General features: G+C 40.9%; 2 protein-coding genes across 3 annotated transcripts in view; one reads left to right on the top strand and one right to left on the bottom strand.

Moving 5' to 3' along the window:
* The window catches only part of HSPE1 (heat shock protein family E (Hsp10) member 1), a 42,593-nt gene extending 39,020 nt beyond the window's left edge, over window positions 1–3,573 (bottom strand). Inside the window, exons 1-4 of the mRNA XM_047720668.1 lie at window positions 3,432–3,573; window positions 2,667–2,831; window positions 1,246–1,335; window positions 766–1,015 (exon numbers count right to left, since the gene is read on the bottom strand). Coding sequence (XP_047576624.1) covers window positions 965–1,015; window positions 1,246–1,335; window positions 2,667–2,831; window positions 3,432–3,434 — 309 coding nt within the window. The 5' untranslated portion in view covers window positions 3,435–3,573 and the 3' untranslated portion in view covers window positions 766–964. Of the gene's footprint in view, window positions 1,016–1,245; window positions 1,336–2,666; window positions 2,832–3,431 lie in introns of the transcript that reaches the window.
* A 159-nt stretch (window positions 3,574–3,732) lies between these two features.
* Window positions 3,733–14,382, top strand: HSPD1 (heat shock protein family D (Hsp60) member 1). Of its 2 annotated transcripts, none has more exons than XM_047720665.1 (12): window positions 3,733–3,871; window positions 5,009–5,184; window positions 6,426–6,678; window positions 8,279–8,361; window positions 8,912–9,007; window positions 9,622–9,715; window positions 9,982–10,150; window positions 11,506–11,605; window positions 12,169–12,414; window positions 13,007–13,181; window positions 13,474–13,652; window positions 13,756–14,382. In XM_047720665.1, the coding sequence occupies exons 2-12, from the start codon at window positions 5,011–5,013 to the stop codon at window positions 13,906–13,908; spliced, it is 1,722 nt and encodes a 573-aa protein (XP_047576621.1). In that variant the 5' UTR covers window positions 3,733–3,871; window positions 5,009–5,010; the 3' UTR covers window positions 13,909–14,382. The 2 variants fall into 2 exon arrangements, with proteins under 2 accessions (XP_047576621.1, XP_047576620.1); XM_047720664.1 differs by lacking the exon at window positions 3,733–3,871 and adding an exon at window positions 3,957–4,088.
* Window positions 14,383–17,913: the final 3,531 nt, after the last annotated feature.

Here is a 17,913-nt window from a genome sequence, read left to right as displayed (position 1 = left end):
TTGCCCCTTCCTACTGAGTGTGTGTGATTATTACTCAATCTGCTTGAGTGCCTTACCTTCCTCGTTTGCAAGAAGAGAACCACCATACCCTAGAGGGTTGTTCAAAGATTAAGATAAGCCATGCACACTAAGTACCCACAACAGTAGCCAGTGGACAGAAAATGCTCCTGAGGTGTTGGCTGTAATCACCATCATGCAGCATCAGGCACTTAAAAGGCATCCAACCAATGGTAGCTGTTAAACCAGCCATGGATTTTTACAAAGTAAATTATGTAGTAATATCAAGTATTAAAAACTAGACAACCTCACCAAGTTTTTCTAAATACTTACAAAACAAGGTATTTAACCCTAGCTCCATAAATGAAAAACTGAACTTCAATGTAATCTTGTTATAGATGAAGTTAAAATACTGCTACTTTGGGGGGCTGGAGGGGTTGGGAGAGGGTGGTTGGGTTATGGACATTGGAGAGGGTATGTGCTATGATGAGTGCTGTGAGGTCTGTAAGCCTGATGATTCAGACCTGTACCCCTGGGGCAAATATTACATTATATGTTAATAACAATAATTTTTTTAAAAGTACTGCTTTTAAAATGTAATTAAGTATAATTCCATGGCTTTTTATCAGCATCAATATCTATGTGATAAAGTAAATTCAGTGTGAAGATTGGAAAGCCTGTTTCCCAGAATTCTCTGCAGGTTACTAAGAAACATAAAACAAAAACCACTGGGGAACCCTAAAACCAGCTTAAATCACCAAATAAAGATTAACCACTCATTTATCCACTTTTTATTTGCTACTAATTTTATCAGTACACTAAAACTAAATTTTAGAGACACGGGATATTATTAGTTTGGATACTATTAGTTTATTATAAAAGAGACATGAAAATTATTTACATGATGAAAGATTTCACTACTTCACTGGAATGGGCAGCTTCACTTCATGCCATTTTAATAATGATTTCAGTCCACATACTTTCCAAGAATGTCACCATCTCTAAATAAGAAATAATCCTGCAAATAGAGAAACCATTAGTTAAGAAAACTAATAAAAAATACTTAACTTTTTAAACAAGTATTTATTTATTTGACAGAAAAAGCCGCAAAAGGTACAAGGAGCCTGATGTGGGACTCCATCGCAGGCCCCTGGGATCATGACTTGAGCCGAAAGCAGCTGCTTAACCAACCAAGCCATCCAGGCACCCCACAAATATTTAACTTTAAGAAATAATAAATTTACACACCTTGTCATCTAGAACTACTTTGGTGCCTCCATATTCTGGGAGAAGAACTTTATCTCCAACTTTCACACTAACTGGTTGAATCTCTCCACCCTTAAAAAATAAGGATATTTATCAGTAAAACATCTAATTTGCAAAGATTTATACCTTTTATTAACTGAATATGCTTATTCAAATCAACTGTTAGAAAAAGATTTGGGACCAAATGATATAATTTACACTATAATCACAGTTCTTCGCTCAAAAATTTCACTGCAGAATTACACTTTAAAAATGCACACATAGAGGCTTAAACTAAAACCTAATTTCAGAGTAAAGTTCAGAGTTAAAATGGCAATGCTAACTAAAGCTAACTTTTTATTGTTAAATATTAACATAACCTCCAGACTACGTGAAATAAATCAGTTTTAAAAACCAGATATAGTAGTCATGTTTAACTTTTTTTTTTTAAGATTTTTTAAATTTATTTATTTGTCAGAGAGAGAGAGAGAGAGAGAGAGAGCAAGCACAGGCAGAAAGAATGGCAGGCAGAGGCAGAAGCAGGCTCCCTGATGAGCAAGGAGCCCGATGTGGGACTCGATCCCAGGACGCTGGGATCATGACCTGAGCCGAAGGCAGCTGCTTAACCAACTGAGCCACCCAGGCGTCCCTAACTTCTTCTAATACATACAAATCCAACAGGTATTTCCAGAATTTGGAACATATACTTCTTTCATGATTCCATCTCCTTTACATCAAAGTGCAGATTTAAGGAGAGAGACTGCAGCATAGTGCCCCCTCCTCAGAGCCTTCCTATTCCCGAATCCAGGATACCTCCTTGCTGGAACTTTCTTACAGGCAACTGGAACAATGCAATTAATGTATCTGACCCCAAAGGCACTTATTGGGTATTCAGGGTGACTTTGAGATCTGAGGTTTAATCAATTAATTGGAGGAGAATGCCTGAAAGGCTAGGTCTGATCTGTTCCTTGTTCAGAAGTATACAAACTAAGGCCAAAAATGGTTAAAAGATTAGGGCAATTAATAGTGTTAGAGATTAGATCCAGAGTTTAAATTTCCTCTCAACTCGTAAAAGTACCCCTGGATCATCCTTAAGTATTACTTTTTGTTTTATCGAGACTTTAGAATTTGAAGAAAACATTGGTCATACTAGATTACCAAAGGGTTATTAATTTTAATACTCTGCAACTCTCCATCACACAAAATAAGCAACTTCATTCGAAAGTCATTTTCCTTTAAGAGATGAGACGTGCCTGGATTAGGGAATAATCCTGAAAATAACACAAAGCTGTTTAACAGACTACTTTTATTTTTTTTTAAAGACTTTATTTATTTATTTAAACAGACTACTTTTAATAATCACCAAGGATTTCTTTTCTCACCTCCACTTCACATAAAAATAGTTCCACTTTAGCCCCATTTACCTTTCCTTTAGAGCCGGATCCAACAGCTACTACTGTTGCTTGCAACACTTTTCCTTGAGATTTTTCTGGAAGCATGATACCGCCTTTGGTTACAGTTTCAGCTGCACTCCTTTCAACTAAAACGCGGTCAAAGAGGGGAAGAAACTTTCTAAACGCCTGTCCTGCCTGTAAGAAGAGAAATGTTAAATCTGAAATAAAAGCAGTTACGTGTTTACCTTCTAACCGTTACACATCAAAAAGCACGTGTGGCTTTCCAAATCAACGCCAAAACTCAGATTATTCGTGCAAGAAAACCATCTGAATATTTTGTTCTGCATTCTGGGTTTAATTTCCCATTCCGTATGTTAGGGGTCATTGTTGCTCCTCCTCTGGTCAGCAATCAAACGAGCTTTATGGGCAACCTTAGTTTATTTCAAGGTCAAGTATTTTTCCTTCCTCAGATTTCCCTGGGAAAGTTCAACAAAAATAGTCAACCCCTGCGCCTGAAGCCGCGCTTTTCAAGATATTACATACCCACAAAGGCCTCGCAGGAGACTCGTGTGTGCCGCGGCGCGTGCGTTCGGGTCCCCGCCCCCAGGCCCCCAGGCGTGCCGGGGACACGCGTGCAGAGCCCTTGGCGGAGAGAAGGGTCGGTGGGCCCCGGCCTTTCCAGGGTTCCTGCAGGCGCGGGTCACTCAGGGACCCCCACCCCTCCCGCAAGGCCCAAACAGAAACGTCCGGTCATCTCTGCGCCTCTCCCTGGCCTCCAGCCCACGCGGGACTCACCATGACTCCAGCCGCCGCAGTCCGTACTCCTCTCTAGAGCTGCCGCCGCTGCAAGGAGACACGCAGTCAGACCCGGAGCCCACGTGAACGTGAGAAAAGGCCGCGCAGCGCGCAGGCGCGCTCGCTCCCGCCCCCCGCTCCTCCCCGCAGAAGAGGGCGGCCGCACCAGCGCGCGCTGCGATTCGTCCCCAGGTCTGCGCGCTGGCCACTGACGCGAGTACAGGGAAGCGGAAGAACAGAGGAGTTCTTTCTAGGCTTTTCTAGGCCGCCTGCCTAGGTGAAAGTACTAGCTCTTCGCCCCTCTCCCGGAAATGACGCGCTTTGAACCTTGACCCACTGAGCGCGCCGCGCTTCCCCGAAAGTTCTGGAACCGAGGGCAGCCCGGGAACTAGCCTAAGCCGGCCGGAGCAGGCTGCGCCCGCGGGCCCGGCGCTGCTCGGGTAGGCAGGGGCGGAGCTAGCGCGTGGCCTGTGCCGATTGCGGGGCCCCGGCCTACGGAAGGGGTGGGAGCCGCCCGCACACGCGGTGCGGCGGGGCGGGGGGAAAGCGGCGGAGGGAGGGGACACGGGCTCTTTGCCGTGCGCGCGGTGCACTCTGTCCCTCACTCGTCTCCGACGGCCTGCCTCACCGTGCGCACGCTCCGCCGCTGCCCCGCAGGTACACGGCCGTCCCGCGCCGCCGCTCCGGGCGCCCCGGACCCCCGAGCCGGCCCTCTCCCCCGTTGTGGTCCCGCCTGATTGGGTCGGAGGGCGAGAGCCAGGGCTTTTCTCAGGCGCCGCAGGCCCGGAGCGCTGGGCCAGGCCTCACGGGTCCATGTCGGTGCCCATCACGTGCGGCGTGGATTCCTCGCCGGGGCAGGGCGCAGGAGGGAGGGCTTGCCCGGGACTCCGGGTGCAATCGGGAGAGTGTATTCCCGTGGGCTTTCCGTGGCAACCCTGTCCTGAACGACTGCAGGGCGCCGGGGAGGGTGGTCGCAGCCGCCTTTGGCCCCCCGGACAGCTCTCCACTCTTGACCTTGCTGAGGGCGTCCTAAAGGAAAGACACGTGGGGCCGGGCGGAGTGGGCCGGGCCGGAGCCCCCAGCATCGCGGCCCTGCGGGCTGCTCTGATACAGTAACCTGAGTGGATACATGAAGACACATCTCGCTAAGCAGATATTTGCACCGTCAGGAATGTTTTTTCTCCCTTGGTCGCTCTAGTTTGTAGCCCACCCCTTTCCTGCAGCCTTGGTTTTTCAGGAGGACATTTGGAGTGGATTTGCTCTCAAGGCTATTTTAGCGGTAAAAGAGTAACTCGTTTGTAGCGGCCGGGGTAGGTGGCCTTGGGCAATGCGATGGTGTGCTTTGTGCTGGTGCTCTAGGCTAGGCGCGGGGACGGCCTCACGTGGGGACTTACGCAGGTACTTGGTGTTCTGAACCTAGTTTCCGTGGCCCGGGAGCAGTGACTGGCAGAGGTCAATCCAACTTATATCTAACGTTTCTCGTTCTGTTGTGGCGTATAGATGCCATGTTTGCTGTAATACACAGAGGTACTGCTAGTATTGATACACTGCTAATCTGATCGTTTCCCCCTCCACAGAAATGCTTCGATTACCCGCAGTCCTTCGCCAAATTAGGCCAGTGTCCAGAGCACTGGCTCCTCATCTCACTCGGGCCTATGCCAAAGATGTAAAATTTGGTGCAGATGCCCGAGCCTTAATGCTTCAAGGTGTAGACCTTTTAGCCGACGCTGTAGCCGTTACAATGGGGCCAAAGGTATTGATGTTTTTTATTCTGTTGTAATTTATAGTATTGAGTTAAGGAATAATATTTTCATGGTATCAGATAATCACACCAAGCTATTGAATGGTAAGTACTTCCATATCCATTGTTGAGAAACCCCAATATACCCATAAGAGTTCCCAGTTACTGCTTAATCTTTTTTTTCTTTTACTTAGATACAGTGGTCTTAAAACTTAAACTGTTTTTTTAAAATTGCGGAACTTTGTTTCCTATAATGTGTGATGTAACTTGAGTAGTAACTCACAGATGAAAGAGGATTGGCAAATAGGCAAGCGAGATGAAGTCTACCTTCCAAGTTTTAGATTTTTTTCCCAGTAGTTCATACCATTGACGGAAGTATGTAATTTATCTCCAGTCGTACTTCAAGTATGTGCTTGTAGGTGCTAGTTTTACTTAATATTTTTCTGTTGTCCATTCTGTTCCAAAGCACATTTAAAATTTTCTGTTCCAAAGCACATTTACTATTTTAAGTCTCATAGAACACGGAGAGGTTGGTGAGGGGTAACAAATAATTTGAGAAGGCCTGTGAGGGTGGTGCACAAGTGATGCTTGATTTCAGATTGACAGCTCCAATATCAAAGTGTTGCTATGTACTGTATATATAAAATATATATAAAAACATGGCATGCCTCACAAGTAGCAGCTTTGGTTCAGATACAGAAGCTGCCATGCTGTTTGCAACATAACTGAGATTTAACATGGAAGCAGCCCTCCCTGGAAGAGTGACTTACACTTCGCTTACTGTTAGTATTTTAGTAGCTACATTTTAAAGCCAGTTTAAAAGTAAATTTTCTCATTACTATCAAAGGTAGCAGGCACTGGACAAAACTTAACAATAAATTATGTGAAGAATATTTTCAAATTTCGTTATAACCTACCAAGGTGTTTTGGTGTATCTTGTGTGGGTTTGTTGGAGGGGGGTGTTGGTGTTGTTTTTAATGAGATGACATCTCTTAGTCTCTAGGATTTTTATCTTTCATAAAATCTCATGCAATAAGCACTTGGCAACAGAAGAGGTCATTTTGTCTGTAAGCTAAGAATACTGATAAATTTGCTTTTGAGATGGGTGCTGCAGATCTGATAAAAGTGACAATTTGTGTTGGGACTTTGAAGTAATTATCCTATTATTCAAAACTGCTCATTGTGTTTTCAGCTAAATAGCACTTAAAGTATGTGTTCTGTTACACTTTTTTGTTGTTGTTCTCTAATTATAGGGAAGAACAGTGATTATTGAACAGAGTTGGGGAAGTCCCAAAGTGACAAAAGATGGTGTGACCGTAGCAAAGTCAATTGACTTAAAAGATAAATACAAAAATATTGGCGCTAAACTTGTTCAAGATGTCGCCAATAACACAAATGAAGAGGCTGGGGACGGCACCACTACTGCTACTGTCTTGGCACGCTCTATTGCCAAGGAAGGCTTCGAGAAGATTAGCAAAGGTGCTAATCCTGTGGAAATCAGAAGAGGTAGGAAAGTCTCTTCATTGTCACCACAGTGTTTTGAAGTGTCTTAAAAAGTTGATTCTGGTTTCTCCTCTCTCAAAAAATAAAATCTGAGTTTTCCTTAAGCAAATAGTGATTGGATTCTTGGCTTATGTGGTATGTGCTATGCTAGGTGTTAAAGAGGAAAATAGGACTAAGACATTACTTGTCCTTCTCTCCCCTGTGTTATGAGCTCCCTAACCCCCTTCCTGCAGCACATAAGGAAAGTTTATTGGAAGATACAGCATGTACTGTGTACCTTGAAAATAGTAAACTTTCGGGGATTAGCGTAGAGAGATTATACAGTTTTGATATTTTACAAAGTAGGGCTAAACTAAGTCAACCAGGATGTCAGTTTTTTTTACTATATATTTAAAAGCAGGGTTTTTTGTTTGTTTTTTGCTTGTTTTTACTTCTTAAGAGCACATGGTACGTTACTGGTCTTCATTCTGTTTCTTATTGCTTGCTTTGGGGAACTAGGCCACAATTTAAAGATCTGCTTTTCAGCATGAGCTTCATAGTGACATTGACTTAAGTCCTGTCACTGCCGTTTTCTAGCTGAGTATTAAAACTTGGTTTTTCTATCTTGAAAGTGTAATTGCTACTTATTTCTAGGGCATATTATTATCCAAAAGAAGACTTGAGAGTAAAAGGGCATGCTAGTAACAGTTTTGTCAAAATTGGCATCCCAGCACACTGATGTGTCAGCATTCTGTTTATTTCCGTGTTGGAGGTCCAAATGAATGTGTTACATTAAAAGCAGTTTCAAGGCGCCTGGGTGGCTCAGATGCCACCTGGGTGGTTAAGTGTCCGACTTTTGATTTGAGCTCAAGTCTTGATCTCAGGGTCATGAGATCAAACCCCCCACCGGGCTCTGTGCTGGGCATTGAGCCTGCTTAAAATTCTCGCTCTCCCTCTCCCATGTGCCCCCCCCCCCCCCGGCCATGCTCTCCCCTTCTCTCCAAGTTTGATTGTAAATAACGGACAAGTATTAACTGAGGTTATTAAGATTACTTCTCCAAGAAAATGATTGTTACTATACACCTTTCTTTGGATTTTTTTGAAGTTATATTTCTCAAAGAAGGGAAAGCCAGCACTAACCCCAGCTGAACAAAATTGGGTTCTCTTAAATCCATGTTGTGATGCTGTTGACTGCTGAAACAAATATATTGCTTATAATGACAGATTAAATGAGGAAATTTCAGGTAATTAAAAAACCTGTAGGGGTATAACTGTGTCATTAAATTGAGAGAAGTGTTGGGTGACCCTGTTGCAAACATACAACATGATTGGATTGGGAATAGTTTACACAGAATGAGTTAAATGATGAGATTCTTGTAATTACACACTGTTCTTTTTCCTTAGGTCAGTTTTCAAAATAATTTTGGCTTGTGAGTTTGTATTGATCTATGAAGGTTCCTGTTTCGGTGCATGCCATTCAACTCCCTGAGATTAGGAAAAGTGCTGGCACAGAAGCATTGTATAGGCTATTAACACATAAAAACGTTTAACATGAATTGAAATTTTTACTTGACCCGGAACCATTAGAGAGTAAGTATTATAATGGCATTTATTCTTGAATCAGGTGTGATGTTAGCTGTTGATGCCGTAATTGCTGAACTTAAGAAGCAGTCTAAACCCGTGACAACCCCTGAAGAAATTGCTCAGGTAAGGATTTTTCATATTTTATGATAAATGTGATTATTTCATAATCACATATCAGTGTCAGAATAATGATACCAACCAGTCACTAACCTTGAAAGCATTTCTTACTGCTACAGAACATTTGAAAATAATGCAGTGACCATTACTAGAGTCTTAGTGGGCTACCACTTTAGTTCCACATGGTTGTGAGTAAAACTTGTTTCTAAGGAAAATATTCTTTGGCCAATTGTCAAAAGGTGCATAATTTTTTGTCATGTTAGAATTTTGCCACTTTTTGGGGGCGGAGGAAGGCCTCCCTTTTTAAAAAAAGAATAGTTGTATGTTTATTTCATACCTTTTAATAACAGTGTAGCCAAGTGATGAATTTAAAAATAATTGAAAACAGAATCAATGCTTGGTTAGAGATATTAGACCATATCATCATTGTCCATACTCTCCTCCCTGCCCCCTGCTGCACCCCATCACTTTGGAAGTTAGTAGGAAAGGGAGGGGAGCTGCTTGAGGATGCTGGCCTTAACCTTTTTAACTTGGAAGAGTAACTTGATTGTTTTAGGTTGCTACCATTTCTGCAAATGGAGACAAAGAAATTGGCAACATCATTTCCGATGCAATGAAAAAGGTTGGAAGAAAGGGTGTCATCACAGTAAAGGCAAGTGTTTTTAATGATAGCTTGGAAAGATTGATCATCAAAACAGTTTTCAAATACAAAAATTGAAACTATATGTTTCATATATTTGAGTCCTTTATGCATAGTGCTAGCATTTATGTACATTAGAGTAGTTATTGAGTTCTGTGTGAATTTTTAGCCTTTGCTATCAGGAAATGAATTCGTTCTAACTTAAATGATACTGTCTTCTAGATGTAAAAATTCAAATACGCATTTTGGAAATTTTTGCAGAATTGTTGGAGTTGATGCCTTACGGCATTTGCATACTTAACACTTGTGATCAGTGGGGTGTCTTTATTATTATTATTATTATTTTTATTTTTAAAGATTTTTATTTATTTATTTGACAGATAGAGATCACAGGTAGGCAGCGAGACAGGCAGAGAGAGAGGAGGAAGCAGGTTCCCTGCTGAGCAGAGAGCCCGATGTGGGGCTCGATCCCAGGACCCTGGGATCATGACCTGAGCCGAAGGCAGAGGCTTTAACCCACTGAGCCACCCAGGCGCCCCGTCAGTGGGGTGTCTTAATCTGGCTTATCATTACAATTTTTTGTGCTTCCTTAACAAAATTCATAAAACGAATTGATTTTTTTATAGGATGGAAAAACACTAAATGATGAATTAGAAATTATTGAAGGCATGAAGTTTGATCGAGGTTACATTTCTCCATACTTTATTAATACCTCAAAAGGTAAGTCAGTAAACGAAATTTTAAAAATATAGCTTGTGTGTGTCAGACTGTAAGCATTTACCAGGTCATACTTCTAAGAAAATAAATATATATGTATTCCAAAAGTTACGGTAAATAAGAAATGAAAGGAAAAACATGAATTCATTAGTCACTTGAAATGTACATAGAAACTGTGGTTTATAGGATTTTCATTTAAATAAATTACAGCTGTTTTCAGAATATTGTTAGCTTTTTAAGTTGGTTTGAAAGGTTCTTTGTTTTTGCAGGTCAGAAATGTGAATTCCAGGATGCCTATGTTCTGTTGAGTGAAAAGAAAATTTCTAGTGTCCAGTCCATTGTACCTGCTCTTGAAATTGCCAACGCTCACCGTAAACCCTTGGTCATAATTGCTGAAGATGTTGATGGAGAAGCTCTGAGTACACTCGTTTTGAATAGGTAATAAGCCACGGTATTTGGTTTACATTTCCAAGTGAAAGGCAATTTTTTTGTTTTGATGTTTGAAATCTCCATTATGTACCCCCACATTGAACCACTTGTGTTAGTATCTAGCATTGTGTGTAATACAGGTGTGGTTCATGAACTCTAGATCCCATTATAATGGTTCGTTCTTTTTGAATGGGTCTGTTTGAAAGTCCTTAGTATTTTGTGCAGGTTTTTCATAAAATAGTCTAAGTTTATATGTCATGTCTATATTTTTATTATAAATGTTTACAGTTTTGAAGAAATGACTTTTTCTGGAAAAATATTTTCACAATTGTAATTTTGCATAGGAAGAAGTAAGTAAAGTATTTTTCAAATTTTAGATCAAAGTGTATTGTCAGTGTTACATAATCTCTTAAAGTTTTAATTAATGTTAAAATAGAGGAGTTGACACATAACCTAAGATAAATTGAGGTCTATTCATTTAATTTAAAAATCTGTAATGTATTTTTTTTTTTAAGATTTTATTTATTTATTTGACAAAGGTCACAAGTAGGCAGAGAGGCAGGCAGAGGTTGGGGGGGAAGCAGGCTCCCTGCTGAGCAGAGAGCCCGATGTGGGGCTCGGCCCTGGGATCATGACCTGAGCAGAAGGCAGAGGCTTAACCCACTGAGCCACCCAGGCGCCCCTGTAATGTATTAATTCTGACTTTAAGACAGGTAGTTAATGCTGTAAACAGAGTTTTAGGGTGTTATTGGGGTGCCTACCTGGCTCAGTCAGAAGAGTATAGTCATTCCAGTAGTAACTTGATTTAATACTATGTAGAACCCATAGGACGGGGGTAAATGCTCATTTGATCCCCAAATTTAGTAATTAGTAACTGTTTTGATTTTCACAATCTATAAAATTGTTATCACTGTGTTTAACTTAAAAGTTTTTTGTTTATATTAACATTTTTGTTCCTGGGTTGTTTAATGGGAAAGTAACCGACAATTTGTGAAGAAGGTAATTGGATATTGGCAAATACGGATGAATGGAAAGTTGCTCTTTCTTGTCTTTATGTGACCAAAAGTTGTTAGAAAGCAAAGCGTGGTTTCCAGGGGCGCCTGGCTGGCTCAATATATGTGTCTGCCTTCGGCTCACATCATAGTCCTGGGGTTGACCCCCGCACTGGGCTCCCTGCTCAGCGGGGAGCCTGCTTTTCCCTCTCCCTCTGTGTCCCCCCAACTTCATGCTCGCTCTCACTCTCAATAAATGAATAAAATCTTTTTTTTTAATGTGGTTTTCTAAGTAATCGTAGTATTTAAAACCTAAGAGCTAGACAAACGTTTTTATTAAATTTAAGCCTCATTATTAACTGTTTTTAACAGGCTAAAAGTTGGTCTTCAGGTTGTGGCAGTCAAAGCTCCAGGTTTTGGTGACAATAGGAAGAACCAGCTCAAAGACATGGCTATTGCTACTGGTGGTGCAGTAAGTAAAATATATGTGACCTTGCTTTACTCAATGTCTTATGCTTCCAGGCCTAAAATTTATAGGTAGAGTTTATTGTTTTCCACAGTGAGATATTACTGTCTGAACCATCTACTTTGTGTTTCTCTTGGATATCTGCGAGGTGAAGGTTGGATTAAAGAGTGCTAAGGTGCCTTCTCTGACTTGCCATGAGTCTTGCCCAAGAATAGAGTTATTTGACCACTCTGTTTTTAAGAAAACAGTAGAAAAGATATAGGACTTAGAAGATTTTAGGATCTAAGGTCTAGTCCCAGTTCCACCAAAAGTGACCTTGGAGAACTTTGAGTTTATTCTTTCTCAAATGAAGCTGATTATATTGAGGATTAAGTGAGAGGTGGGAAGTACAGTGAAAAACTTGATCACGGCTTATCTGGACTAGGAATTGTCTTTATCTCACATTTCAGAGAAATATAGTATTACAAGATGGTCCTCTCACCAGAACACTAGCATGATGTATTGTTGATAAACCTGGTATAATGAAAAACTAACCTGCAGCTGATTCATTTTTAAATGTTTTTGTGTAGGTTTTTGGGGAAGAAGGATTGACTCTAAATCTCGAAGATGTTCAGCCTCACGACTTAGGAAAAGTTGGAGAGGTCATTGTGACCAAAGATGATGCCATGCTCTTAAAAGGAAAAGGTGACAAGGCTCAAATTGAAAAACGTATTCAAGAAATCATTGAGCAGTTAGATATTACAACTAGTGAATATGAAAAGGAAAAGCTGAATGAACGTTTGGCGAAACTCTCAGATGGCGTAGCTGTGTTGAAGGTAAGATTCATTGCTGTAAATGAGCCTGTTGGATTCTGACCCCAAGAATGATCTTGTTTCTGTGATATTCCCTAATAGTGCCTTGTAACCAACATGTTTTGGGAAATAGAGATAGTATATACTCTTCCTCCTTAAAACCAGATTGAATCTTAGAAGTGTTGTTGTGGAAAAGGTGTTTTGTTAATGATCACTTTGGTATTGGACTGATGTGGGACATGGCACTCACCCTATTAGCTGTTTAATCATGCAGTCATTTTTTTGTTTGTTTGTTTAAGATTTTATTTGTTTATTTGACAGATAGAGATCACAAGTAGACAGAGAGGCAGGCAGAGAGAGAGGAGGAAGCAGGCTCCCTGCCGAGCAGAGAGCCTGATGCGGGGCTCAATTCCAGGACCCTGGGATCATGACCTGAGCCGAAGGCAGAGGCTTTAACCCACTGAGCTATCCAGGCGCCCCATGCAGTCGTTTTTAAACAAATAGGCAACCTTTATTACATACCTTTTAAAAATAAACCCAGTGCTGTTTAGTGACTTGCCAGTCAGCATCTTGAATGGGAGAAGCCCATACTAACTGGGATTCTTTTAATCTTTAGGTTGGTGGGACAAGTGATGTTGAAGTGAATGAAAAGAAAGACAGAGTTACAGATGCACTCAATGCTACACGAGCTGCCGTTGAAGAAGGCATTGTTCTGGGAGGGGGTTGTGCCCTGCTTCGGTGCATTCCAGCCTTGGATTCATTAACTCCAACTAATGAAGATCAAAAAATTGGTAAAATTGCCTTACGAATGAGTTGATTTGCAGCCTCACTTCAGTCTAGTAGAATGTTGCTGCTGCCCATTAAATAGAATAAATAACAAAGCAGCTTCCTGAATGACAAAGACAGAAGAGCACTGATGATCAGATAATATGTGAAAGATCCAGTCACGTCTTTCGAGGGGAATGATTTGAACTTTGAAATTTCCCAGCTGGGGTTTTCCTTTCTCAGTAGTCTCACAAATAGAATTGTGTTGTAATTTTTACAAAAGAATGAAACTAAATTTGCTAAATTTGTTATCTTTAGGTATAGAAATTATTAAGAGAACACTCAAAATTCCTGCAATGACCATTGCTAAGAATGCAGGTGTGGAAGGATCGTTGATAGTTGAGAAAATTATGCAGAGTTCCCCAGAAGTTGGTTATGATGCTATGCTTGGAGATTTTGTGAATATGGTGGAAAAAGGAATCATTGATCCAACGAAGGTAAATAGTTGACCATTTTCTTAAAAATTCAAGAAGTCTTGGTTCAAGTCGTTCATTTTTCACTAAGAAAAAAGGAAATTATTTTCTCAAACTTTTTTCTTAGGTTGTAAGAACTGCTTTATTGGATGCTGCTGGAGTGGCCTCTCTGTTAACTACGGCAGAAGTTGTAGTCACCGAAATTCCTAAAGAAGAGAAGGACCCAGCCATGGGCGGAATGGGTGGAATGGGAGGGGGTATGGGAGGCGGCATGTTCTGATTCCTAGAATAGTGCTTTACCATTATTAATGAACTGTGAGAGGAAGCCCACGCTGTGCTCCTCACCCATAACTTCAGAGAAGTCAGTTGAAGGAAATGACTGAAGAAAAGGCTGGCTGGTGTTTAAGAAAATCACTATAACCATCAGTTATTGGTTTCAGTTGACAACATATAATGGTTTACTGTTGTCATTGTCCATGCCTACAGATAATTTATTTTGTATTTTTGAATAAAAAGACATTTGTACATTCCTGATAACTGAGTGCAAGAGCCATGTACCAATGTACTGCTTTCAACTTAAATCACTGAGGCATTTTTACTACTATTCTGTTAAAATCAGGATTTTAGTGTTTGCCATCACCAGATGAAAAGTTAAGAAGCAGCCTTTCTGTGGAGAGTAAGAATAATTGTGTACAAAGTAGAGAAATATCCAATTATGTGACAACCTTTGTGTAATAAAAATTTGTTTAAAGTTGATTGTGTTAGCCTTTCCATGATGTAGAAGTTCAGAGAAATGAAAGCCAGTAGAGGAGGGGTAGGGTTTGGTACAAGCGTGTAAAACAGTGTTCCACCTGCAGTGTTCTGCTGTTTCTTTGCTAAAGACGGTTACACTACCACAAAGATAACATTTTAAAGGTGACAACTCATTCCTGTGGAGACAGTATTTTATGTTGAGGTCTCGTCATAAAGGGGCAATCTGTCATTTCTTGTGGAGATAAAAAGATATTTCAAAGCCACGGCATAAGAAATAGATTCCTGGGGCACCTGGCTGGCTCAGTTGGAAGAACATAGAACTCTCGATCTTGGGTTTGTGAGTTTCAGCCCCCAATTGTGTATAGAGATTACAAGGGAAAAAAATGGATTCCTGTTAGGTGATAAGGGCAGGGTTTGTATTGTAGGCATGTACTTAAGTGGAAAGGAGAGAGCTGTGCCATTCAAGCATAATGAGTAGTGGGGAAAGGCATCCTTATAGGATAAGCTCAGCCCAGTGTCTTCACTTCTATTAAGAATTTAAACCACATTTCTGGCTCAGTGCACTTGGTCTTCATTAGAAATGGAAACAGAATGGAATTATGGCTTATTTTAATAATTGTACCTGGTGTGTGCATGTTGGGGGCAGAATGATTCACAAGACAACTGCTTTCTAAGCTTACATTATAAATTGAAGGCATAAGATCTTGTGAAATGATATACAAGTTGTTGCTTTCGCCTATGCCGAAAGACCTAGTCTGCTCCTCAGTTTGGCCTTGGGGCGGCTGCCTAGAGACAGGTATAAGCTAGGCATTGAGGCAAGTGCTCTTGTGTACAAAACTTGGACAGAACTAGAAGGAAAAAAAGTCCCATCAGAGATCAAAACCCAAAGTCACTTGAAATCTGCACCTAAAATTATGTCCTTTGCTTGGATTAGAAACAATGACAAGAGATTAAAGGGGACTAAATAAAAGGCATTTTAAGTGAACAAAACATGCCTAGAATGTAGTTTTGGCTACAGAAGTAGCAAAAGACAAACTAGTATCAAACCTTAGAAAGTTTATATAGTTAATTATCTTAAAGGCCAAGCTCTGTGATGAGAAGAAAAGGTAAGAGATGAAAAACTCCTGGACTTCAAAAGATTATTAGAGCATGACCAGCCTAAAGAGATGAGCAGAGGAAAAGAATCAGTGCTAGTCACTACATACTAGAATTAACTCTAAATCTTGGATTAGGGACTCCTTACTAAACCTATACCACCCTTACTGTAAATAGGCTGTGAAAGGTTAAGTAGCTTATACAAAGTCGCAGATAATTAAGTGGTAGACATCAGATTTGAACCTGGGTTTGAAGAGCTTACACTCTTAGACCAAAGAGCCAGCCTGGAATAAATCCCTAAGCCAGGATCTAGGCAATTACAAAACCCTTTGAAAGCTGTAACCAAAGAAATCATTTAATCAAGAAATTATATTTTCCCCTCTGTCACTAACCTTACAGAATGCCAGCTAGGCTAGGCATTATTTCTACCCACCCCCCCATATTTCTCTAGGACAAGAGAAAAACAGAAAAGACTTTTCAGATTCTGCCATTTGAGAGTCCCTCCAGTGAAAAGCCTGGCTCACCTAATCACTACACTACACAGTGAAACCCACTAGTCAGTATGCCCTACCTTATTGCCAATAAGCTTTTTAGTCCCTTCCTTTCAAATAATACCACCACCAGACAAGCCTATACATGAAGGTGGAATAGCAAAACCCAGAAGGGATCTAGGAGAAACTTAAACAAATCTAATAACTTAAAAATGAGATATTGTTGCCATAAACCAAGCCATAACAAAAAGGAACAATTAGAAAACGTTCTTGGAAATTAAAACTATGGCCAGTATAAAGTTAACAGAAGGGCTGGAGAATGGAATTGAGGAATTTAAAAAGCAGCATAAAAACATGGACAGTCAAGTATCTAATTACTTAGGAATGCCAGAGAATATGGAGAGGAGGAAATTAACAAATAATTCAAATTCCTCACAATTAAGGGGCCCAGCACAATTAATTAGGACAAGGCAACAGGGCAGATGAGCATGTAATTTCAGACTACCCAGGATAAAGAGTCAATTTTAAAAGCTTCCAGAGAGGGGCGCCTGGGTAGCTCAGTTGTCAAGCGCCTGCCTTTGGTCCTGGGATCGAGCCCCCCATCAAGCTCCTTGCTCTGTGGAAAGCCTGCTTCTACCTCTCCACTCCTCTGCTTGTGTTCCCTTTCTCGCTATGTCGCTGTCAAATAAGTAAAATCTTAAAAAAAAAAAAAAAAAAAAAGAGCTTCCAGAGACCAAAAAAATGGATCCTATACAAAGGACTGGGGATAACAGTGGCCTAAGACTTCTCAAGCATGGCACTGGATGCCAGAGTACGATTAAGTCAGATCTTCAAATTGGGATGAGGAGGGAGAGGATATTATCTTTAGAGTTCTATACTCAAGTGTGAATATAAAACAATGACATTCAGACACGGGGTTTCTAAAAATTGACCTCCCACTTGCCTTTTCTCAGGAAACCACTAAAGGATTTCCTCAGCATTTTGAAAGTAAATTTTAAAAACAGGAGGCCAAGATTCAGGATACAGGGAGCTTCCAAAAGCAAGGTGAAGGGAAGTCCTGGGATCAGTACAGGGGAGCCCTAGGATGACAGCTGCATCACAGCCCAGAGAGCAACCAGCGCAGACCACAGGACAACGGGGTGGCTGCAAGGAAGTGAACGACTGAAGACCAAACCTAAAGTGGTCTAAGCACTTGGAACGCTATTCTCTCATATAACCATGAAGGCAAAGTTGCCAATTGCAAGGTTGGTTCATTGAGCCCTTGATGTTCGAGTTGGCTCTTCTGGAATTACTGCCTCTTCCCTCCATGACAAGGTGACAGATGTAACTGCAAAGCATGTCCTCAAAATCAGGAAAACACCAAGGAAAAGTTTCTCTTGGTTTCCAGAGAGAAAAACCTTACCTAGCAGTCCTATCCCATCAAACTTCCCCTAAGATTCCAATGACCCAGAAGTCACTTCAAGGAAAGTTGATAAAAATGTTGTTTTCTCTCTTCCAGTACAGAAAGCACTGATGCCAAGCTGAAGTCCACAGGTCACGGCCTCCAGAGTGTTGTATTAGATAAAGCAAAGGGCATAGGGACTGGAGCCAGATGCCTGGGCATATATATATATCCCATCTCTACTTACTATAATTTGGGTTCTCACCTTACTTAGGGAACCTCATGGTTGACTAAGATGGATGGCTAGATCAAGGTGATATTTGTGTATTCCTGGGCTCCCTCACCAAAATTAGCATCTACATACTCTCATTGTAGCAGCTCAATTAGATCCCGACCACTAAGTTAGATTCTGAACCCGAGAGCTTATCTATGGCATTTACAAGAACAGTGATAAATTACAGGTTCTTCTATCCATCAAAAGAAAAGTAATATAAGCAGGGATAAAAAAATTATCTGGATCTTATCTCTGGTATTTGAAAAATAATTTGCTTTTGAAAAAGCAATT

The sequence above is a fragment of the Lutra lutra genome, chromosome 3 (assembly GCF_902655055.1).
Source record: "Lutra lutra chromosome 3, mLutLut1.2, whole genome shotgun sequence".
Lineage (NCBI taxonomy): Eukaryota > Metazoa > Chordata > Mammalia > Carnivora > Mustelidae > Lutra > Lutra lutra.
This window is presented reverse-complemented; position numbering and strand designations above follow the sequence as displayed.